Consider the following 24,570-nt stretch of genomic DNA (forward strand, 5'->3'; position numbering starts at 1 on the left):
CCTTCCATCTGCTGCCACGTGGCTCGATCGTGCGGTGCATCCATTCGCGTCGTTTGGCGCTCTAACCGCTTTATTTAACTCTTCAAACTCTGAAACTATCCTCATTATTTTCCCACTCTTCATAACCTACTTACGTTCTCCCTTCTTGCACCCTTCCCTCTTGCACCCTTTCTTTTCTCACGAAGGGTTGTTCCAGCATTCGCTCCCCTCGCTCGACTCTTACATTTCCGGCAGTCCCTACACCCTTGACAATCCCTGATCTTGTTAAAGAATGTCTTCTCATGCTGCTTCCTCCAGGGTCAGTCCCAAGGACTTGTACCCCTGGGCTTCGAGTGAACTTCTTGATGAGTGTTCATGCTTACTCGCTACCAGGGCCATAAGGGAGCACAAAGGGGATTCGTGTTCTTATGACCACCGGGCCTTCGCGAGGAGGCATGACGACGACATCGCTGTGCTCCCTTGCACTCTAGGGGAGCCAGTATGTGGAGACGAGCGGGCCAACGAAGGGGTCCCTTTCTTTTACTTTTACCAGGTGGTGTTCAAGACCATCGGAGTGCGCCTACCATTCTCCTGGTTCGAGAAGGAACTGCTGTCGGAGATCACCGTTGCTCTAGCCCAGTTATACCCCAACAGCTGGGCCTTTGTCAAAGCCTTCGACATTCTCTTCGGGTTTCTGGGTTGTGCACCCTCGGTCGACCTCTTTCTTCACTTCTTTGAGGTGAAGAGGCAGAGACACAACCTCTAGGTAACTCTCAGTAATGTACCTGGGAGAGTTCTCTTCACACCCTTCCAAAGCTCGTTCTCTGGGTGGAAAGGCCGGTTCTTCAAGATCTGTCGTACTGACCTTGTTCCCGACGCTCTGGATGGGTTTTCGCTGTACTGGGTGAGAGAGACGAGGGCCCTCAAAACCAAACCCTTCAAGAAGCTGGCTCCAAGTGATCAAATAGCTTGCCGGATTCTTGCTGAGGCGGGAGGTTTTGACTCTGCCACTTTGATCAGCCTGGAGTTCAACGCTGGGACTCTCGAAAAGTACACATGTAAGAGTCGCTGCCCTAGAAACTCCGGCCTTTGTTGTTTTCTGTACGTGCATGTCTTGCCTCATGGTATCTTTGACACATTTATCTCCCTTGGTGCAGGTTCGAAAATAAACCAAGAAAGGAGGACACGACTTACTCGAGCTCTGCGGGCTGGGAAAGGGGCTTCGCCTTCTTCCAGTGCTAATTCTGATGACCACTGAAAAGTGGCTCTTTTGTGACTTGCATGAGTTGTAATATTCGCCCCATTTGGGCTACTTCAATTGTATTGAACATTGCTTGTAACACCAACTTTTTCTATATCAATTGATTTTTGCAACGTCGCTTTACTCTGCCTACATTTCGCATATTGTGCGCTTTCCTTCGCCCTGTTTATCAACGGCGTCCGCCTCCATCCAGGCGACGCCTTCTTTCTTGACGACGCCTTGACCTAGGCGACGCCTTCTTTCTTAGCGACGCCTTCTTTCTTGGCGACGCCTTCTCTTGGCGACGCCTTACCTTACTTCAAACGGAGAAAGATACAGGCTAAAAACCAAGGCACTTCTTTTTCTCAAATTGGTTTTACCTTTTATTAGGGTGACCTCATTAAAAAACCCCCGAGAGGGAAAAAGAGCGTCCCCTTCAACTAAATTGTTACATAACTGCTTACATAAGTCAACTGAAATAAAATTTTAGGTTGGCTGCATTCCAACTGCGCGGGATAGGACCTCCATCTAAAGTCTCCAGGTTGTACGAACCGTTGCCCTTAGCCTCAGTAACTCTGAAGGGTCCGGTCCACTTGGGAGACAGCTTATTCTCCAACTCGTATGGGTGAGCTTTCCTCATCACTAGGTCGCCGACCTGGAATTGTCGCGGCTTTACCTTAGAGCTATATTGCCGCTCTACTCTTCTCTTCGTCGCTTCAGCTTTTATTCTAGCTTCTTCCCTGGCCTCGTCTAGCAGATCCAGGTTTACCCGCCTCTCTTCATTGGATTCCTCCGCCACAAAGTTTTGAAAACGTGGCGAGCTCTCATGTATTTCTACCGGGATCATCGCGTCCGACCCGTAAACCAAACTGAAAGGCGTCTCCATAGTAGAGGATTGGGGCGTGGTGTGATATGCCCATACGATCCTTGGTACCTCTTCCGCCCACGCCCCTTTGGCTTTCTCTAACCTTCTTTTTAACCCCCTCAGCAGAACTCTGTTTGCCGATTCTACCTGCCCATTAGTCTGGGGGTGCTCAACTGATGCAAACACCTGTTTAATGCCTACCTCAGCACATAGGTTTCTCAACTGTTGACTGGCGAACTGGGTTCCGTTGTCGGATATCAACCGCCTAGGTACGCCAAAACGGCACACAATGTTCTTCCACACAAAATGTTGTACTTTGTGCGCTGTGATTTGTGCCACGGGCTCTGCCTCAATCCATTTGGTGAAGTATTCGATGGCAACGATCAAATACTTCATCTGCCTAATCGCCAATGGGAAGGGGCCCAGGATGTCGATTCCCCATGTATGGAAAGGCAACGGGCTGTATATGGATCGCAACTCTTCTGGCGGCGCCTTGTGCCAGTCGGCGTGCTTTTGGCATTGCCTACACCGTTGGGCGTGCCGTGCACAGTCCTCTTTCACTGTTGGCCAGAAGAAACCTGCGCGTATTACCTTGGAGGCTAAGGATCTTCCCCCTACGTGGCTCCCGCAGATGCCTTCGCGTAGTTCCGCCATTATCCTGGTGCACTCATCGCCACTGACGCATGTTAGGATAGGGTGAGTGAAACCGTGCCTGAACAGCACCCCATCCACCAAAGTATATCTTGCGGCATTTCTTTTGACTTTTTTACCTTCTTCAGGCTCCACCGGGAGAGCCCCATCCGCCAGGTATCGCTTGTAGGGCGTCATCCAGGTGTCTCCCTGGGTCAAAACGCATACCTGCATCTGCTCCTCTTCGGGCGCATCCGCCTACGTGCTGATGCGGGGCGCACTCTGCGTATCCTGGGTCAAAGAGTAATGACTCCTCGGCCTTCCCCTTGTTGTATAAATCAGGAGGACGTCCACCCTGTTGTCTTCCACGAATCTACGCGGAGCTTTGAGAGTCTCTTGGATCACTGTCCTCTGCCTACCCCCCTTGCCTGAGCTGGCCAGCTTTGCAAGCAGGTCAGCTCTGGCATTCTGCTCCCTGGGGACATGTATCAGCTCAAGAGCGTTGAACGCCCCTTTCAACAATTGGACGTATTTCAGATATGCCACCATCTGTGGGTCCTTCGCCTGGAACTCACCCGACACCTGCCCCGTTATTAGCTGGGAGTCGTTTTTCACCAGGAGGTTCTGCGCGCCCATCTCCTTGGCCAGGAGCATTCCTGCTATCAGGGCTTCATATTCTGCCTGATTGTTACTTGCCTTGAAGGCGAAGCGCAGGGCCTGCTCAATCAGTATGCCGTCGGGTCCCTCCAAGACTATTCCCGCACCACTCCCTTGTTCGTTGGAAGAGCCATCAACCGAGAGCAGCCACTGCGAACTCACTTCCACCTCTTGCTCACCTCCGGGCGAAAGTTCCGCTATAAAATCTGCGTACACCTGCCCTTTGATGGATCCTCTAGGCTCATACTGGATGTCGAATTCTGACAGTTCTACCGCCCAGCGCACCATTCTTCCTGCCACATCCGGCTTCTGTAGCACTTTCTGTATAGGGAGGTTGGTCATCACCACCACCGTAAAGCTGTGGAAGTAATGACGGAGCCTCCTGGCAGAAAATACTACCGCCAGCGCCGTCTTCTCTAGCGCTTGGTACCTCGTCTCAGCTCCTTGTAAGGCCTTGCTTACGAAGTAGATGGGCTTCTGACTCTGGTCCTGCTCTTGGACTAACACGGAACTGATGGCCCGCTCCGTTACAGTAAAATATAACCGGAGGGGCACGCCCGCTATCGGTTTGCAGAGGACCGGTGGCGTCGCCAGGTACTCCTTCAGCTTAATGAAAGTCGCTTCGCATTCATCAGTCCATGAAAAGCGACTGTTTCTCTTGAGGCACTGGAAATATGGGTGCCCCTTCTCTCCTCCGGCGGAGACAAACCTCGAGAGCGTTGCCATCCACCCCGTCAGCTGTTGCACCTCCTTTACCGACGTCGGGATCCGCATGGCGATAATCGCCGCGCATTTGTCGGGGTTCGCCTCTATCCCCCTCTCTGTGAGCATAAAACCTAAGAACTTACCGGCCTCTACCCCGAAAACACACTTCTCAGGGTTTAACTTGAGGCGGTACTTGGATATTGTGGCGAACAACTCCTCCAGGTCCGCCATGTGCTGCGCCCTATTCTGCGACGCCAACCACCGTGTCGTCTACATAGTTATACACATTCCTCCCGAGCATTGGCGCCAGGACCTTGTCCATTAACCTTTGGTACGTGGCGCCCGCATTTTTAAACCCAAAAGGCATCACCTTATAGCAGTAACTGCAGGTCTCAGTCATGAATGCAGTCTTGCTCTCGTCTCTTGGGTGCATCTTGATTTGGTTGTACCCTGAAAAGGCGTCCAGGAAACTCAGCACCTTGCTGCTGGACGCACTGTCTACCAAGGCGTCGATGCTGGGCAGCGGATACGAGTCCTTTGGGCATGCCTTGTTCAGGTCTGTGAAGTCAACACACATCCTCCACTTTCCGTTCGCCTTTTTCACCAAGACGACGTTGGCGAGCCACTCAGGGTATTGAATCTCCCTAATGTGGCCAGCACTCAGCAGCTTCTGCGTTTCGTCTTTCACCACCTGTTGTCGTTCCTCATTGAACTTTCTCCTTCTCTGACGCACGGGACGGACCGTGGCGTCCATGCTGAGGTGGTGACACAGGAAATCGGGGTCGTTGCCTGGCATATCCGAGGCGGACCATGCGAAGGCATGCAGGTGGCGTGAAATCACTTCTGCCACCCCTTCCTGTTCTTCTGGGCTTAGCGAACTTCCTAACTTGAAAGTCTTGCCGCCAATCTCCCTTTCTACGGCGTTAGCCGCGGGCTGCTCCCTGCTATCATCTTCGACGGGCGCCGCCTCCTCCACGAGCGCCGCGTCGTCAGGGCCTTCCTCCATAGGCGCATCTGCTTCGGGCATCGCCCTCTCCGCTATGGCCTCTTCAGGCGTCAACCCAGCGGGCGTCGCCTCAATCATCGTCGTGTCCGCGCTCGGCGAACGTTCATACACCATGAACACGCCTCTCTTCGTTTTCAGGCTGTTTTCATAGCATTTCCTTGCCTCCTCCTGGTCTGACCTGATGACTATCACCTGGCCATTGAGGTCCGGCAGCTTCATCTTCATGTGGCGTGTGGAGGACACCGCGTTCAGACGGTTTAACGCCGGTCTGCCCAGCAAAATATTGTAGGCGGAGTTGGCGTTCACGACCAGGTACCGGATGCTTTCGGTACGGGAGGCCTCTCCGTCTGTAAACGTAGTCCTCAACTCCAGGTATCCCCGGACTTCCACCTGGTTATCCCCGAACCCATACAGGCACCCCGTATAGGGACTCAACAGATCGGGGGACAGCCGTAACTTATTAAAGGTCGACAGAAACATGACGTCTGCCGAACTTCCTTGGTCGACAAGCACTCTGTGCACCTTCCTTCCAGCTGTGACGACTGAGATGACAACGGGGTCGTTGTCGTGGGGTACCACATCTCGGAGGTCTCTTCTCGTGAACACGATATCCGACTCCCACGGCTCCCCCAAGAGCCTCTCTTCGATGGAATTTACCCCCCTCGCGTATTTCTTCCGCTGGGAGGCGGTGGGTCCCCCGCCGGAAAAACCTCCAGCAATGGTGTGGACCTCACCAAGCACAGGCATCTCGTGTGCTGGTTCTTCCACCGGCGTCGGCAAGGTGGCGGTCGTTGTGGGATCTGCGACATAGTCCTTCAGAAACCCAGTCCTCACCAGCTCATCTAGCTGGTAGCCCAACGACAGGCAATTATCAATGTGGTGCCCGAAAGCCTCGTGGAATTCGCACCAAGAGTCTTTACGAGGCCCTAACACCTTGTCGGTCTTCGCCGGTCGCCTCAGCCTCTCAGCTATGTTAGGCACGGCGATCAAAATCCTTCAACTCAACTACGAAGTTGTACCTCGCCGGTCTCGCTCTTTCTCTGGCGGGGCGATCGCCTCCTACTGGACCCCGGGGCTGGGGCTTTCTGGCCTCGTAAGGGCGTCACGCCTCTGGCTTCTTTCTTCCCGTCGTGGTCTCATTGACCCTGACGGGTTGAGCTCGCGCCGGTCCCCTTGGGCGTGAGGGCACGACATTGGTGCGCTTCACACACACCTCTCCTTCAGAAGCAATATGCTCTACCGCCCTACGCCGTAGTTCAGCGAAAGTCCTAGGGCGGTTGCGGATGATGGATTCTCCAAAAGGACCGGGGCATACGCCTTTCACAATCGCGTACACGATCATAGGCTCCTCTGTCGTACCAACCTTCACGACCTGGGCCCCGAAGCGATTAATATACTCCTTCAGGGTCTCCCCTTGATACTGCTTCACATCAAACAGATCGTAAGAGACCGGTGGCGGGGCCTTGTTGGCTAAGTATTGTTCCCTGAACAATCGCGACAATTGGCGGAAAGATGTGATATGACCGTCTGGAAGGCTGATGAACCAGTCCATAGCCATCCCGGTCAGGGTGCTCATAAAGAGCTTGCATTTGGCAGCGTCAGAACCGCCTACCAGGACCATCTGTGTGTGAAATGCAGCAAGGTGCGTCTCTGGGTCCTCCATCCCGGTGAAGATCACCTTGGGGCCCGCGAACGTGTTCGGGATTACTGCATCTAATATCTCCTGCGAGAAAGGGGTGGAAAACTCCCTTGGAGGGGAATGGTTCTCCATCTCGTCATGTCCAGGCCGCCTCCGATCATTTCTCAGGCCCTGGCGCAACTCCTCATTTACACGGTGGAGCTCTTCATTTCGCTCATGCGTGGCATCAAGATCCGCCATGTCCTGCTGCAGCCCCCTCATTATCTCCAGGACCTGTTGCATGGATAATTCTGCTGGGGCCGCGCGTGCTATTCTTCGTCTGGTGGGGGCCATTGTCACTCCATCCTCCTCCAACATTACTGCGACTTAGTAGATTTCTTCAAACTTGTGATGGGACTGATGTTTTATATCGGCCCCACGGTGGGCGCCAAATGTTCCGTCCGGTTGACCGGGACGTCTTCGTGCGCGACCTCAACCGTCAGCTAGGGACTCCTTCCCACTGATTGCCTGTGGATTCCTGCAAAAAAAAAGAGGACAAAGAGGCGCCCTAGCGGCCGTTTGCACTCTGACGCTCAAGTCAGCCAGCAAGAAACACCAAAACTGTTCACCTCTGTCTCTGAGCACCGCGTATGGCACTCTGAAGGTGGTAAAGAATAACTGTGTATTGTGTGTCTGTGTTCTCCCTTTCAGCAAAAATATTCCCCAGTCCCTTGTTCGTAACCTTGAAGCACGAGCAAGCAACTAGAAAGTTCTGATAAATTTGCCAAAAGTTCGAACCCCCTTTCCAACATTCCCCGCGCTATTTAAACTACCCAAGCAATTAAAGCACCTTAAAGCGCTTTTAATTACAAATGTAACGCACTCAATCAGCGTATTTAATTAGAAAACGTAGCGCATTTAAGACGTTGAAACGCTTGGGAGCCATTATAACACTGAACGCTCGAAAGGGAAATTGTATTGAATGACTTTAATTACCTGGCACCTGACTAAAGGGTGTTTCTATTCTGACATGGCTGTCGTACACGTGGAGGTCCTCGCGACGTCGTGACCCCATCTGGGAGCGTTTCTGCCCATCTGGGGACGTTTCTACGTGTGAGTCCTCCTGCTTGGGAGTGTTACTGTGCTAGGGGTGACTTTTTGGGTGCCAACTCATGCCCCCAATTATCTAGTCACTTACTTTGAGAGCGTATCTGCCTTCCTCTTGTACCCTGCACCCGGCTATCCTGGGCGTGACCTTCCTCTTGAGTCGAATCTGTCCCACAGGCGTCTCTGGGGCGGCAGGAGTACTTCACGAGTCAGGCTGCCCTACACTGGTACTATTACTATGGCCTTGAAGCCACCTTTTCCTTCTCTTTATCACTGCCCCGGGTTATCGGGACCTGAGGCCTCCCCACGGTGTTGCTCCCTCCATGGTCTTTCCTACCCATGGGTATCGGGGAACCACACCGTGATTGCCTTGCTTTAGCATTGTTTGATCTGGCGACGCCCTGGTTGGGCGACGCCATCACCTAGGCGACGCCTTGTCCTGGCGACGCTTCCTCATGGCGATGCTGGCACTTGGCGTCTCTCCACCTAGGCGACGCCTTGCGTTGACCTTGACTTTCCAGTCGTTGACTTTGACCTTGACTTAGTCAACGCCCGGATACGGGACGTTACAATAACGGAGGTTTTTTTAACCTTCACTAATTTCCATAGGTTTATTTCAAAACCTCCGCAAAATAACGGAGGTTTTTTAACCTTAGTTAATTTTCAAAGGTTTACTTTAAAACCTTTGCAAAATAGTTGAGGCATTTTAACCTTTGTTAAGTTTCATTAATTTATTCTAAAATCTCATCAAAATAATGGAATTTTTTTAATTTTCATTAAGTTTGAAATGTTTATTTTAAAACATCAATAAAATATTTTAAATTTTCTCAAATTTCAATAAATAAATATAATTAAAATTTTAAAAAAAAAATTTAAATTTTTTTTTTAATATATTTGATAACTAAATTCTTAAAGTTTTTGAAAGTGTAAGTTTAAACATATAATTTTTTTAAAAAATATTCTTAATTTTAAATATTTATTTAATTAAAATTAATTATTTTTTATTTATTTTATATAAATATTTTTAATAAAAAAAGAAAAATTATGTTTTTTTTAACTTTTCCAAAGATGTATTTTCAAACCTCAGGAAAATACTCACACTTTTTCCAACTTTTGACTAAAAAGCTCATTCTCCTCTTCCACGGTACTTCTCATCCTCTACCATAGAGCTTCTCCTCCATTGGACCTGTTTCTCATCCATGACGGACCTGTTTCTCCTCCTCCACCGAATCTGCTTCTGCTGCTTCACCACGGTAATTTGTTTCTTTTTCCTCTTCTCAGTACATATTCTCTCTCTCACGCCCCTATACGCTCCACCATTGTTCTCTCCGGCGAACGCAACACCACCGTCATCACCATCGAGTTTGCTCTTTTTTTCATTATCCTTTTTCTGTTTCCATTGTCGATTTCTTCAGTTGGCATTGATTTTCTGAGTTGCTTATTTGAATCAGTAGTTGAAGCGTAATCCCTAACGCTTGACCGAAATAAAAATGTTGAGGATTTTGTTAAATATGGGGTCTAGTAACTTCGGAATAGATTGGAGGCTATTTTGGAATAGATTGGAGGTTCTGGTGGCTTGAAAGAGGGGAGTGCAGGGTCAAAGGTGAGTTAAGTTTATGTTAGCATGGAGCTGGTTTATGGTACTTGGAATAAGAGAGGCCTGGAGATGTTGGAATCTGGAGATGGTACTTGCGGTCCATGGATAGTTAGTTCACCTTAAGTGTAGCATATAAAATTATACAAATATATAAAATTATAAATTATACAAACTGACATAAATTCATTCTTATACAAATAAGACAAGTAATAGTTTAAGATTTGTCTACATATTCAAATAACTACGAGTACAAGTAATTTACCTCTGGGAATTCCAGGCACTGTGAGGGTTCATAGCATGATTGTTGTGAGCAAACACTGGAGATATTTGGTTAGTCATGAAATGGCTATTTGGTGCCTCATTCCCTACTGCTAGAGTCTCCACCTGCTTATGAGTTATCATAGACAACAATAATGATATCAACTTGGTATATAAAAGATAGTTCATTTAGACCATCTACATTACAGTATTGAAACAAGTTTTTAAAGAAGCTTAAACTCACAGAGTTTTGCTGAAAGTTTTGCTGAAAAAAGCCTGGATACTGGGATGACTGCTGCTGATTGTTTGTGTTTTACTGGTTGTGTTGACCAAGATCATGTATCTTACAACACAACAATGTAGAAAAATGATACAGCATAAGTTGTTAAGAAGGAGAATATATAATGACTGCACAATCAGTAATATAGATGGATAGGAAGACATACAGAGGAAAATTATTGTTCTGAGTTAGAGGAAATTGATTGTAGTAATTCACTGGAGTCATAATATATGACCATTAAGTGGTAATTTAAGACAATCAAATTACTTTTCACTGATTAACATTCATTCACTTCTTGTTAAACTGATGGATAATTCAATTCTGTTCCTTCAAAATGATTGATCAATCCAATTTTTAAAGATATTAAAGTCATCTTATGAACTCGTTTACCATTTCATATAAACAAGGTCTTATTGTTGGATGCTACTTACACTGAGACATTGATATTTAGAAGATTAGTCTAGTAGGAAGAGTACAAGTTTCAGTATTTAGATCATGAATTAAGGATTAGTTAGGTCAATTAGTGGACAAACTTAATGTAATGTACATCATTTATTCATTCCTTGAATGAACCCTTTCCTTTTTAGGTATTGGATTACTCCTCTTGGTACATAGCTTGCAATATTTGACTCTTCTGTATTTATGCTTTCAAGACATCATTTGATTATTTATTTGAAGATTCAGCTGAAGAATCTTGTTCAAAAGATATTTCAGTGGTTTGTGAAGCATCTGCACATGTTCTTAGTGCCTCTCTTTTTGTTGTTGTAATTGTTACATGATTCTTCCTTTTAATGCAATCTTGTTGAAATTTGACAATTGAAGAGACAATATCAATAAAGTATATTTTTTTTTACCTGCACTCATAGTTGTTGGCATTTCCATTGAAGAAGGAAATCTAAGGATACCAGGTGAGCCATAGTGCCTAGGAATAATAGGAGACTACATCATTCGGGGATAATGGACTCCAAAACCTTGAGCTTGGCCAATGTGTGCATACTGAGCAGAAAAAGGGTAAGTGTTATGGACCAAACCTATAGGTTTAGATGGCCTAATGTAGGGGTAGTAAGTTGAGAAATGTTGCCCTCAAAGTATCCCATAACAGTTCTACAAGATTGTGCAGACAAAGTTACATGTGCATAATCAATCATTCAGAAATAATTATTGGTATGAGTTATATTTGTGAAACATTATTTGCTCAAACACCTACCATGGGGTATGTGAATGTTGAATATATCTGGTAAAACTGCAAAGAAGCAAAATAAAAAAGAATGTAAAAATAAGAGAGAAAAATAGAGATTCAAAATGACTAAAAGTTCTACCCAAAAGTTGGATCAGGAAATGTGTATTGCACATTGTTTTGATGGAGATATGTAGAGGAAGGATCATGATAAACAGGTGAAGGCAACAAACCAGGTGCTGCTCCAAACCGACCTGCACCCACCATGTGAAGCTATTTCTTAATTCTTCTTTTACTTTTTAACATAAACAACTTGTCATGTTTGACATTTAATTCATAAGAAAACAGTAAAGATTGCAATTTCTGAGATAAAGGAAAGTGGACAGACTGAGACCATGTTGTGGAGCCTGCCTGCAATTCTTGTTTGCTCCAATAGATGCAATATTGCAATTTGTTTTCCTTCCATCAATTATTGGATAGGGATTTTTACATGCTTGCTTTGTTGCCTCTGGATCCTTAAATGTGATCTAGGATGAAAAAAAAAATCATTGTTTAAGATCATATAGAAATTGAAATGGAGAAACAAAGAGACGTGAGAATCAAAACAGGGAAAATGAGCTTACAAAACCATAACCCTTGGATCTTCCAGTGTTCTTATCTGTGATAACAACAACCTCTAAGATCTCTCCAAACTGCTCAAAATACCTTCTCACTGTGTCCCTTTGAGTCTCCCAAGCTAAGCCTCTGTACCGCCCTGGTAGTCGGAAGTGATGACGTGGCATCAAGCTACAGTGTAGGAGTGTTGACAAGGCGCTAGGCTTACAGAAGGAAAGGAAGTCGGGGGGTTCGTGTAGTCGCCAGTTATTAAGTTGGCGTGCTCCGATCTCCAGCATACCAGGCGATCGCCCAGTTGAAGATGAAGTCGCCAGATGGTAAACTCAGGCGACCAAGTGATTGGAGATCGCCAGAGCAAGCACATCGCCGAAGATGAAGGTGGTGCAGATTATGAAGGCGGCCGGCGAGACCACAGGGAAGGTGTACGAGAGCACCCTAACTCGCCAATTCCAGTAGAGCTCGCGCTCCCAAGTTAGCTATGCACTGGGCAGTACCATGCATAAGTAACTTAGCCAAAAAGAGAGTCAGAAGCAGCGCCCAAGTCAAGGAGGCTCCAGATGGTGGCACGTGTACGACAGGATGCGAGCCACGTGTCCAGGTCTGTAACTGCCAGGAGAGAGAAAGTGACCAGGTATATAAGAGTTCTCAACGAACTTTCTGAGGTACGCACGTTCAGATTACACTCTTTACGCTTGCGAGTTAGAGAGCTTACTATGAGAGAGAATTTGCACGGTTCCTTGAGATTTCTTGAGTGTTCTTGCTCTTAGTATTTGGTGGTTCGGTCACTGACTTGGGCGTTGGAGTGCGATCGGCCGCAGCGGCGCCGCTCTGTTCTTTTGCAGGTTCTTGAGGTGGATCTTGAAGAAGGACGGAGGTTTGAAGCGGTGCACACGTCGATCCTTTGACGAGGCAGTTTCCAGCGTTCTGGTCAACAGGCAGGATCAGCCTCCAACAAAGATTTTGGTTGCAGTTGTATCATTGTATTCACTTGAATTGATCTTACCACCCCCCATTTGGAACTGCTTTATGGTATATTGCAAAATGAAAGATAAAATCTCAAATTTCCCACAAACAAGCAAAATTGGATGGCAAATGTTCCTATGAAGATGACGTCAAATAAATGATAGCGAAGATAATCTCTGTGACTGTTTTAAGATCCCAAGATTTTTGCATCAATGATAGCCTTCATGTAAGATCTGATTTTATGTCTTGGCTTTCAGGTGCATCACACTTTTGCTACTGCCGGATCTGACGGTGCTTTTAATTTCTGGGACAAGGACAGTAAACAAAGGCTCAAGGTTCCTGCTTTGTTTAATACTCTATTCTTACTTGTCCTCTCATTCTGAAACTGATCTCTCGAATTTCCAGAAGATACTTGTGTTGTTGTTTATTTATGGATAAAGTAATATCTTACTGTTCTTACTGAAATTTCTTATTGTTCTCTCTCTAAACGTTATCTCTTTCTATTAAACCCTTTTACCATTATTTAATTTTTAAAATGTTACTCAGTTTTAATTCTGGTAACGGAAAGCTATTACAACAAACCAATCCTTATAACATAGAAAATGGACATGAAATTTGTAAGACTATGCTAGTGATCCAACATTAGGACTAGATAGGGTCTTGATGCTATATTAAAAATGGGCATCAGTCTTTCAATTTTTCGAGTCTTACAATTTGGCCAGATTAATGTGAGACTTTATAACAGACTTCCTCCTTGTGCCCAAGGATGCACTTGAGTGAGAAATTTCCAGGAGTAAACATCTATGGGTGACCCAAGATAAGGACTACACATTAAAATATCATATTATAAATAGACTGAGTTAAACTTAATCTCAAAAGTTAGCTTGGGGGGATGATTACCATCATGGGCCATGGAACAGAGCACCCAGTTTTTATTCATTTGTATTGGTGTGCAGCAATTCCAAAAAGATGGATTTTGGGGTAAGGAATGAAGAGACAGAGAAAGACCGATAAACCAAATTAAGTGAATAACGAAAGGATACGAATTAGTACATCAACTAAATTTGCATGAATATAATATAATTGTAACATAAAAGATATTATTTGAAGTCATATATTATTCAAAAAACTACTGTAGATATTATTTGAAGTCATATGTTATTCAGAAAACTACTGTAGATATCATTTGAAGTCATATTATTTGAATTCATTATGAAAATAATGAATTCAATAGTTGTGGTCGGACTAACATTATAATGAAGTCATATTTTTTATTTTGTTATTTTCTTAATGTATCTGAAAAGTATAGTGATTAATTACTCTATCTTATTCACTCTTGCTGTATTTCACTTTATACACTTATTTCACTTCTGTTCTTTTACGCATTCTAATACTTTTGTTGACACATGTTTTTTTTTAAAACTTTCATGCTAGGTTTGCTTTATTTTTATCAAACAATTCCATTTAGATATGGATAAGTCTTGGATTAACATGCCTCGAAATACATGTCAGTACATGGATGGATTGAATAAATTTTTGGACTTTGCATTTGCTAATAAGAGCGTTGAGGGTAAGATAATTTGCCCATGTCCGAAATGCAATCTTAAAAAATGGCAAACTCGAGAAGCAACACATGAGCACTTGATTCTTCATCCTTTTCCAAAAGGTTATACATTCTGGCTTCTACATGGCGAGACAAGTTTTGTACAAAATACGACCGAAACACCTCTAGTTTTCCAATCAAATGAGCATAAAGTTTCTGGTAATGATCCCATACGTGTCATGGTTAATGACGCATTCAGAAATTTTTTCTATGATGATAACGTGGAGGATGATGAGGATATGCATCCTAGATCAAGCGAAATGATGCTTGATGAAATTGCTGAGTATCTGAAGTTTATGCATGATGGGCAACAAAGTTTGTATGAAGGATGTGGCAAGTATTCTAAAATTTCTTTCTTGCTCAAATTGTACCACAACAAATGTCTATGTAGAATGACTGACAAGGCAATGTCAATGATATTGGAGTTGTTAGCAGATGTCTTTGATTATGCTAAAATTCCATGTTCCTTCTATGAAGCTAAGAAAATCATTAATAAGCTTGGCCTTCATTACACCAAAATTGATGCTTGCCCAAATGATTGCATGTTGTACTATGGAGAAGACAAAGACAAAGAAGTTTGTAAGAAATGTAATGAATCTAGATGGAAAAGAAGAAAGAAGAACAAGACTATTGATGGTACTATGAAAAAGCAAAAGAAAGTTCCTGCTAAAGTTTTAAGATATTTTCCATTGAAGCCACGCTTACAACGAATGTTTATGTCTTCTAAAATAGCCGAGCATATGCAATGGCATGCATCAGGAAGTACAAATGAAGGCATACTAAGGCATCCGAGGGATTCTGAAGCATGGAAGAACTTTTATCTAATGAATCCTCAATTTGCTTCAGATGCTCGAAATGTTAGACTTGGTTTGGTTGCTGATGGATTCAATCCTATTGTACTCATACCCTACAATCTTCCTCCTTGGATGTGTATGAAGCAAAGTTCATTCATTCTTTCCATGATCATTCCCGGTAAAAGAGCACCAGGAAATGATATTGATGTATATTTAAGGCCATTAATTGAAGAATTAAAAGAGCTATGGAACAATGGACTTAAAACTTTTGATTCATATAGCAATGAAGTGTTTAATATGCATGCAGCTATATTGTGGACCATTAGTGATTTTCCTGGTCTTGAAACCTTATTTGGGTGGAATACACATATTGGGTTGGCTTGCCCTAGGTGTAATTTTGACACTACTCCTAAGAAGATTCAGGGTGAATTTTGTTTCATGAATCATCGACGTTGGTTAAATGCAAGACACAAATTTAGATTAGCCCGCATTCATTTTGATGGAAGTGTGGAAAATAGAAATCCTCCTTTGACAATATCAGGAACAGATGTCTTAAGACAAGTTGAGAATGTCAATATCATATTTGGGAAAGAACCAGAAGTTGAGGAACTGGGGAAAAGACAACGCAGAGATCACCAAGCTATTGATGGCCCTCTACAATGGCGAAAAAAAAAGTATATTTTTTGAACTTCCTTATTGGGTAAACAATTTATTGCACCATAATCTAGATGTTATGCACATTGAAAAAAATGTATGTGATAATGTGGTGTATACATTATTGAACCAAGGAAAAAAATAAAAAGATAACCTAAAGGCACGAAAGGACTTAAAAGATTGGGGTGTTAGACCTGATCTTTGGCCTGATGAAAATAATAAATATCTTCCTACTATATATACATTGACAAAAGAAAATAAGCATTCATTTATGACAACACTAAAGAACATCACTATTCCAGATGGCTACTCAAGTAACATTAGTAGATGTGTTGATGTCAAACAATGTAAGCTTGGAGGATTGAAAAGTCATGATTCACATGTTTTGATGGAGCAACTTCTACCTTTAGCAATGAGAAAGACACTCCCTAAGGAAGTGTGCTATGTTTTGATTGATTTGTGTTCATTTTTTAGAAACTTATGCAGTAAAGTTTTAAAAGTGGATGAACTTAACCAACTGCAAAATAGAGTTGTTCTCACATTATGTCACATGGAGATATTATTTCCTCCTGCATTTTTTACAGTCATGGTTCATTTGATTGTGCATTTGGTGGAAGATGCCAAGCTTGGAGGACCTGTCTAGTATAGATGGATGTATCCCATTGAGAGATATTTAGGAAAGTTGAAATCTTATGTGCGTAACAAGGCACAACCAGAAGGCTCAATAGCGGAAGGCTACATGGCTGAAGAGTCTTTAACCTTTTGTCCAAGATATTTAAATGAAATTGAGACTGTATTTAATCAAATAAGGCGTGTTAATGATGAACCAGACACTATGTCATCTAGTGCAAGAACTTTGTTTCCACCTGTTGGAAAACCAATTGGGTCTTTTACTTACTTCTCTTTATCAGCAAAGGAAAAGTTACAAGCACATCGTCATATATTGACTAGTTGTGACCAAGTTGACCCTTTCCTTCAGTAAGTACTTTGACTTTATAACTTATTATGATTCATCTGCAATTGAACACTAACCATGTAATTATTATTTATTTAATTTAGAGAATCTAGAGATATTATACGAAGACAATTAAGAAGTCGTACACGGTCATCCTCTGTGATAGATAAGAGGGTTCATAGAGAATTTGCAGAATGGTTTTCTCGTCGTGTATGTATAATTTATATTGTTGACTTTTGATTATATTGAATATATAGAATTGTTTTGATCATATTTTCCTCTTTTTTAGATAAGAAATGAGTTGAATGGACCTCACTCAGATGATTTAAAGTTCTTAGCTATGGGGCCAATTGATTGTGCAAAACGTTACAATGCTTACAATGTAAATGGCTTCAATTTCCGTACATTGGAGAGAGATGAAGGACTTAAAACACAAAACAGTGGGATATTTGGTACTTTTGGGACAAGGAGTTATGCAAGTAGCATCGACAATCAAATGCAATTTGGGGGTGTGCCTTATTATGGAAAATTGGTAGACATAATTGAGATAAACTATAATGGTCGATTTTTTGTTACTTTGTTCAAATGTATGTGGGCTAATACAACTACTTCAAGAGGGATTGTGACAGATGATCTTGGATTTACATTAGTAAACTTTACACGTTTGATACACATTGGTGATAATGATGATGATGAACCATACATCCAACCTAAAGAAGCACAAATGGTTTATTATGTAGTGGATGAATTAGCTAAAGATTGGAGCACTCCTGTGTATCTAAAGCCACGAGACTTATATGACATGGGAGAAGATAATGATGTCACTTTTCATGAATGTGAAGCATTTTTACAAAACAATTTTGAAAGTTTATTTGTCAATGAGAAGGGAGTATATCGTTAACAAGGTCCTATTTTTAATTGAACACTTGTATATTATTTTTGTTTAAATTATCATCCTTATTACTTATACATTATTGTTTATACATGCATTATATTATGATTTATTGAATTTCTATTTTGACTTGTATTAATGTTATTATATCAAGAATACCTGAAGATGAAGAAAATGTCCATCAAGAAGACTAGAGCAACAGAACATGATACTCTCAATTGTTGGGTTTAATAGTGCCAAAGTTCAAGAGGGGGGGTGAATTGACCTTTTAAAACTTTCTCGCAGAAACAGTGTTTAACACAGTTTTATAGAAAATAAATCGATTTATGTGAAAATGAACAGATTTATTTCAGCACTGTTTTTGTTTGAAAAGCTTTTAATTCAGCAAGGTTAATCTCAAGATTATGCAGATAAAATTTCCAGATGCACACACACAGATATCAGATTGAAAAGCAGTGTAACACAAAAAAACAGCAAACCTTAATTCCAATTCGTGTGATTTAGGTCCAGTTAAGGGCTTGACAATTAGTGAGACAATCTATTACACACAACCTGTTTTATTAGCCTTTAACAGATTATCAGTGTTCTTATTGAAACCAAACAGTTTTTCAGAAACCAAGAACAATGAATCCCAGAACAGCAAGCTTTAACTTTAAGCAATTTGTTTAAGGTTCAATTAATAGCATTGACAGTTTCTTAAGCAGCCTATCACAGTCAGTCTGTTCAAATGGTTTTTAGCAGATTGTATACGTTCTTATCAGATTCAAACACCTTTTTCAGAAATCAAGAACAGTATGCACAGTGCCCAGAAAGAACAGATTTATTTTCAATTGAACAGATTTATTTCTTTGCTGTTTTATCAATTATGCAGAAACGAAATTGCAGAGAGAGAGAGAATGAACACAAGCAATTATACTGGTTCACTCAACCTGAGCTACATCCAGTCTTCACCAACAACAGGTGGAATTCACTAACACACAGTACAATCAAGTACACTTCCCACTGTTCTTGAAACCTACAAGAACTTAGGTACTCTTGCTGAAAAAACCTATTTCAGCACTCACACACACACATCCACTCTCCAAGAACACCTATCAAGAAGAGGATTCAACCAAACTATTACAAGTAATAAGAAGTGAAACGACTACACCTGATTGAGGTAACAAAGATCAGCCTTAAACCAGTAGGCAAGATTGCTAGAACAGTAGCTGCACCTCACACCAAGCTTTTGGAACCAAACCAAGAACAAGCACTTTGTGATTTTCGAAATCTTTGAAGAACAAATGCTAATCCTTGAAAACACTTAACTCTCTGCTGTCAAAACTTGTTTTTTGCAAATGTATAAACTGTTTGAATCGTTGTTAAACTCAGAAAACAAGTTTGCATTTTATAGAAAGCCAGCTTATAACAGATTTTTGAAAAACAGTTAAAGCTGTTATAAAATGAACAGATTGAAAATAAAATGAACAGATTTATTTTCAAAAAGCAGTTAGAGAATCTGTTAAGTGAGGAGACTTAGTCAACCATTCTGGTGCAGAGATAAAACTGAAAACGTTTAAGCTTGTCATGGCACCAGAGAGAAAAAGAATCTATTCATTTACAGATGAACAGATTTATTTTTCAAAACGAAAACAGAGAAGGTTTAACTATTTGAAACTCAGTCGTTTTGAAAAGAAGAAGACTTAGTCAAAATACCTGATGCACAAAATCAAATTTTTACAAGACTTTAGCCAAGGCATCAGTGAAGAAAATGAATCTGTTTATTTAGAAAAGAACAGATTTATTTTTATGCAGTAAAATGTGTTTTTGTGTAAAACATGTGAAAAACAGTTTTAGAAAACTTATGCTTGTTCTTAACACATGGCCAGTGGTTATGAGGTGAGTTACTCAGCAAAAAGCTACTCTTAGACAACCTCTAAGCACTAACTAAGACATACTTAAAGCAAAGCACAAATACATGGAAAGTACATAAATGTCTTCATCAAACACTACATATAAGTCTTCACCAAACACAATCTTGAAGGGGGCAGCAACCATCTTCAACAATCTCCCCCTGTTTGATGGAGACAAATCCCCATAGCTAACCTCATAGCATTGTTGCTTTAAGTACCTGCACTGCACCAGACTTTAAACCAGAAAACAACAATATTGCATAACATACAGAATTTGTTTAAAGGTGCAGAATCAACTCCCTGTTTCAGCTAGCATCACCTAGCATGGTGAGCTATTTTTCTCCCCCTTTGGATTCATCAAACAACATATAAGCATAGGGAATAAAGGGATATAAAGCAGAAACCACAATCATAATAGTTCAGAAACAGAAAACCAAATTGTTCAGCATTACAGAAACTTGAAAACTGATAAAGAAAGCATTAAAAACAGAAAACTACTGATTCTTGTAGTAAAGCTTTGCAAGCTGTGCCTGAACCCCTTCAATCTGATCATCAAGGTGTTGGAACCTTGCATGAGTAGTCTCAAAGTGTGCCCTTTGTTCTGCAGACATGACATCAAGACGGTACAGCACTTGCCTCTCAAACATAGACATTGGTTCTCCACGGTATTCTGGACTTTGATAGGCAACTATGGCATTTGCAGCAACTTCCTCATGTTCAGATTGGGCAGCAGGTGAGTCATCATCCATAGGAATAGCTTCATCCTCATCCTCATGTTCTGCTTGAGTGTCCTTCTCCTTGAGAACCACCCACTTGTTTTCAATTTTGTGAAAACCCATTTTGGTGAGAGTTGAAGTATCAATCTCACTTACAGCTTTGATAGGGTCATTTCGCTCATTTGTAACATCAATACCAAAGTAATCAATTAATTTGGAAACAAGAATAGCATAGGGAAATCTGTAATCAGCCAACCTTTTTGACTTGAGCATGTGTTCATTGACAATGAACACCCAGTTTACCTTAATCTGGTTCATGATGCAATATAGGAGAATGAGATCCTCTTCATGTAGAACAGCATGGTTTGTTCCTCTTGGAATCAGTTGCCAAGCTATAATGTAGGCAACTAGACGTGGAGTGAGGTTCAAATGCCCTGCATGGAACCTGTTTATGCTTTCTGTAGGGTTCCTCGTGCAACTTTTGTAATATTGCAGCTTGTTGAATTCTGAAATTCCACTGGTATTTCCTTTCCCTACTTTCAGTCCAGCATATTTTATTCCAGCCACAGAATTCCACACCTCACTTGTGATCTTCATCTTTGTCCCTTTCACATAAGAGACAATATTCTTCCCATCCAATGTGAGGTTAGTATAAAACACCTTAACCAAGTCAGGATAAACATTACCCGTTAATTCCAGCATTTTTTTCAGTTTTTGGTGCTTCAACACAGTCCTTGTTTCTACCAGTTTTTCAGATTTCAGCCAGTTGAACTCCAGCACCTTGGGTATGTTGATTTGCTTCCTGCTTGTTTCATGAATGTAGGCATTGATGCCTTCTTCATTTCCAGCCAACCATCCTTCTAACACACCTTGAGAAGTGGTTTGCTTTCCCTTGCCTTTCTGTTTTTGTCTTGAAGACGAAGCCATGTTAACCTGAATGCTTTTCTTGATTTCAAATGGTGAGAATAGAAAGAGAATGGCCAATGTGGGTAGCAAGTATTCACACAGATTTATAGCAGAATAAATGGATTGATATGGCAGTTATGAGTGGATATGCATGAAGATATTATGCTTCTGAATTTTGTGCAGAGAATCTTTGAAAATATGCACCAAATCTTTAGGGTCACGATGCATACACTCAAATTCTTATTGAGCACCCAAACCATCAAATCGGTTACATAACCATGACCAAAACCGTCAAAGGTACAGAGGTTAATGCCCACTAAATCAGTCAAGCAGTCAAAGATCAGAATTTCTCTTTCCTAGTCATCAATGCATATCAGTGCAGAAAATAAACACATTTAATTGCGAGTAAACAGATTTAATTTTTCACTGCTAGGTACAATTGACATTTATAATACCCAATTCATTAAGCATAAAATTAAACCTATCTTTGGCTAATGGTTTCGTGAACAAATCAGCAAGTTGTAAATCAGTACCAATGAACTTAATATCACATGTTCCATTAGATATGTGTTACCTTAGAAAATGATGCCTTATTTCAATGTGTTTGGTTCTTGAATGCATGACAGGATTTTTGGTTAAGTTGATTGCACTTGTATTATCACACAACAGAGGTATATGGTTAAGTAAGATACCAAAATCATTCAATTGTTGTCTTAGCCATATAGTTTGAGCACAGCAACTCCCTGCTGCAATGTATTCTGCTTCAGCAGTGGAAAGAGCTACACAAGCCTGCTTTTTGCATTGCCATGAGATCAAGCTTGATCCAAGCAAATGACAGGTTCCACTTGTGCTCTTCCTATCAATTTTGCAACCTGCAAAATCTGAATCAGAATAACCAGTTAAGCTTAATGAAATATTACCTGGATACCACAAGCCAACTTCTTTAGTTCCTTGCAAATACTTCAAAATCCTTTTGACAGCATTGTAGTGTGATTCTTTAGGAGCAGATTGAAACCTTGCACACATGCACACTGCAAACATTATATCTGGCCTGCTGGCAGTAAGATACAGCAGTGATCCTATGAGTCCTCTGTATTTGGTTTCATCAACAGAAATTCCAGCTTCATCATGATCCAAATGACAGCTTGTTGAGAAGGGTGTGCTGATTGGTTTACACTTGTCCATTTCAAATTTCTTCAGCAAATCCTTGCAATACTTAGCTTGACTCAAGAAAATGCCATCCTTGAGTTGTTTGACCTGCAAACCTAGAAAGTAGTTCAACTCACCCATCATTGACATTTCAAACTCACTCTTCATGACTTTCACGAAAGCTTCACACAATTCTCCATTGTTTGATCCAAAAATGATGTCATCCACATATACTTGGACTAGAATTGAGTCATCTCCTTTCTTCTTAATGAACAAGGTCTTATCTGATGTGCCTCTGTCATAGCCTTGTGAGGTGAGAAAATCACTTAGCCTCTCATACCATTGCCTAGGAGCTTGCTTGAGTCCATAGAGAGCCTTTTGGAGTTTGAACACATATTCTGGATGTTGATGGTCTTCAAAACCTGGTGGTTGTGAAACAAATACCTCTTCATTTATATAGCCATTTAGAAAGGCACTCTTCACGTCCATTTGAAATAGCTTGAACCCTTTGATGCAGGAAAAGGCAAGCAGCAGTCTAACAGCTTCTAACCGAGCCACTGGTGCATATCTCTCATCATAGTCTATTCCTTCTTCTTGATTGTACCCTTTAGCTACAAGCCTAGCCTTGTTTCTGGTGATCACTCCATGCTCATCCATTTTGTTTCTAAATACCCATTTTGTTCCAATAACATTCATCTCAGGTATTCTAGGAACAAGAGTCCATACCTCATTAAGAGCAAACTGATTCAGTTCCTCTTGCATAGCTAAAATCCAGTTGCTGTCCTTGAGAGCTTCCTTCAAATTCTTGGGTTCAACTTGAGATACAAATGCCATTGCTTCACAGAAATTGTTCAAGGATTTTCTAGTTGACACTCCTTTCTCAATGTTCCCAATGACATTATCAAGGGTTAAGTCTCTTGGGGTTTTCCACTCTTTTGGCAAACCTGCAGCTGCAGTAGATTCTTGTATAGCATGTGTATCAGCAGTATCAAAATGAATCGATTCATTTTGATTTAAAATAGATTTAAATTCATTACTGTCAGGTTCATCAGCAGTTTTAGATAGGCTATGATCAGTTTCATCAAAAACAACATGCATTGATTCTTCTACTATAAGCAACCTTTTATTGAAGACTCTATATGCATGACCATTCAAAGCATAACCAATGTGCACACCTTCATCGGATTTCATGATGTGATTCCAATAGCCACATAGAACAAGATTCTTGACACTTTGAGGAATCACCTTGAGCTGGAAAATGTAGAGGCACTTTCTTAGAAGTTGGATCATGGTTCTAAGATCAAGAACTCACCAATAACAAGTACCAAATCCCAAACTCATTTGGATGAACCAAATATTGTCAAATTGAATCAACAAAGGAGAATGAAAAGAAGAGACCGAACAGAATTGAATTAAAAACAAAAGTACCGAACAGAATTAAGAAGCAAACAGAATATAGGTGCTGGAAAATTAAAGGAACCGAAACAAAAACAACTCAAAACTCAAGGCTACATGAACAAATTGAAGAAGAAGAAAGGAAGGAGAAGAGAATGCTCATGAAGATGGAGGAATGGTTGGATGATCACGCCACTAGAAGAATGGATGCTCCTAGATGAGTGTGGAAGCCGCCACTTGAGGAAACCATGGTCCTTCAAGATAAGACTAGAGAAGAAGCTCAAAGCTCTCCAAATGCTCACTCCAATTTTGAGTATAGTTTCTTTAGATAAAATTCAAATCTGAATTTTACAAAGGAAGGCACCTCTATTTATAGCCTAAGGTGCTGAAAAATAGGTGGGAAATTTCAAATAAACTCATTTGAAATTCCCACCAAAAACAAGTCACATGGGAGGTGTGACCTTTTTCTACTATGACACCTCCCAAAAACTACACCTACACCACTCTCCTAAGTCACATGGACAATGTGACTTTATTTTACATTTTCACACACCTTTATTTAATAACCACACCTCCTAAAACTATACAAGAGTATTTCAAAGCTTGGCCTTGCCCCTCATGGGATGGACTTGGGCTCTTTGGGCTTTGGCCTTCTTGGGCTTGGGCTTGGGCTTTGGGCTTGGGCCTCATCTTTATTTTATGTCTTCTTTTAATTTTGAGAAGACTAGAAGGAAGAACTTCAAATGTGAGGGTGGATGTCCTCTTCCTCCATTATAAAAAACCTCCTTTATTTGATTCTCATCATTTAGCATCAAACTTACCAAGATTTTCTTTGCCATTATTCAATACAAAACATTTACACCCAAATACTCTAAGGTTTTCTGCCCTTATACAATTCATATGGGGTTTTCTTAAGA

General features: G+C 41.7%; 1 protein-coding gene and 1 long non-coding RNA gene across 2 annotated transcripts; one reads left to right on the forward strand and one right to left on the reverse strand.

Moving 5' to 3' along the window:
• Positions 1-9,920: 9,920 nt before the first annotated feature.
• LOC137836475 (uncharacterized) lies at positions 9,921-11,047 on the reverse strand. Its single transcript, XR_011085297.1, has 3 exons — positions 10,974-11,047; positions 10,797-10,864; positions 9,921-10,005 (listed from the first exon to the last, which is right to left on the reverse strand). It is a non-coding gene; the product is annotated as an uncharacterized lncRNA (long non-coding RNA).
• Positions 11,048-14,167: 3,120 nt separating this feature from the next.
• Positions 14,168-16,391, forward strand: LOC137838665 (uncharacterized). The gene is made up of 2 exons (XM_068647898.1): positions 14,168-15,768; positions 16,223-16,391. Exons 1-2 carry the CDS (start codon positions 14,168-14,170, stop codon positions 16,389-16,391), a joined length of 1,770 nt encoding a protein of 589 aa, XP_068503999.1.
• Positions 16,392-24,570: the final 8,179 nt, after the last annotated feature.

This window comes from Phaseolus vulgaris, chromosome 4 (genome assembly GCF_000499845.2).
Source record: "Phaseolus vulgaris cultivar G19833 chromosome 4, P. vulgaris v2.0, whole genome shotgun sequence".
Classification (NCBI taxonomy): Eukaryota; Viridiplantae; Streptophyta; class Magnoliopsida; order Fabales; family Fabaceae; genus Phaseolus; species Phaseolus vulgaris.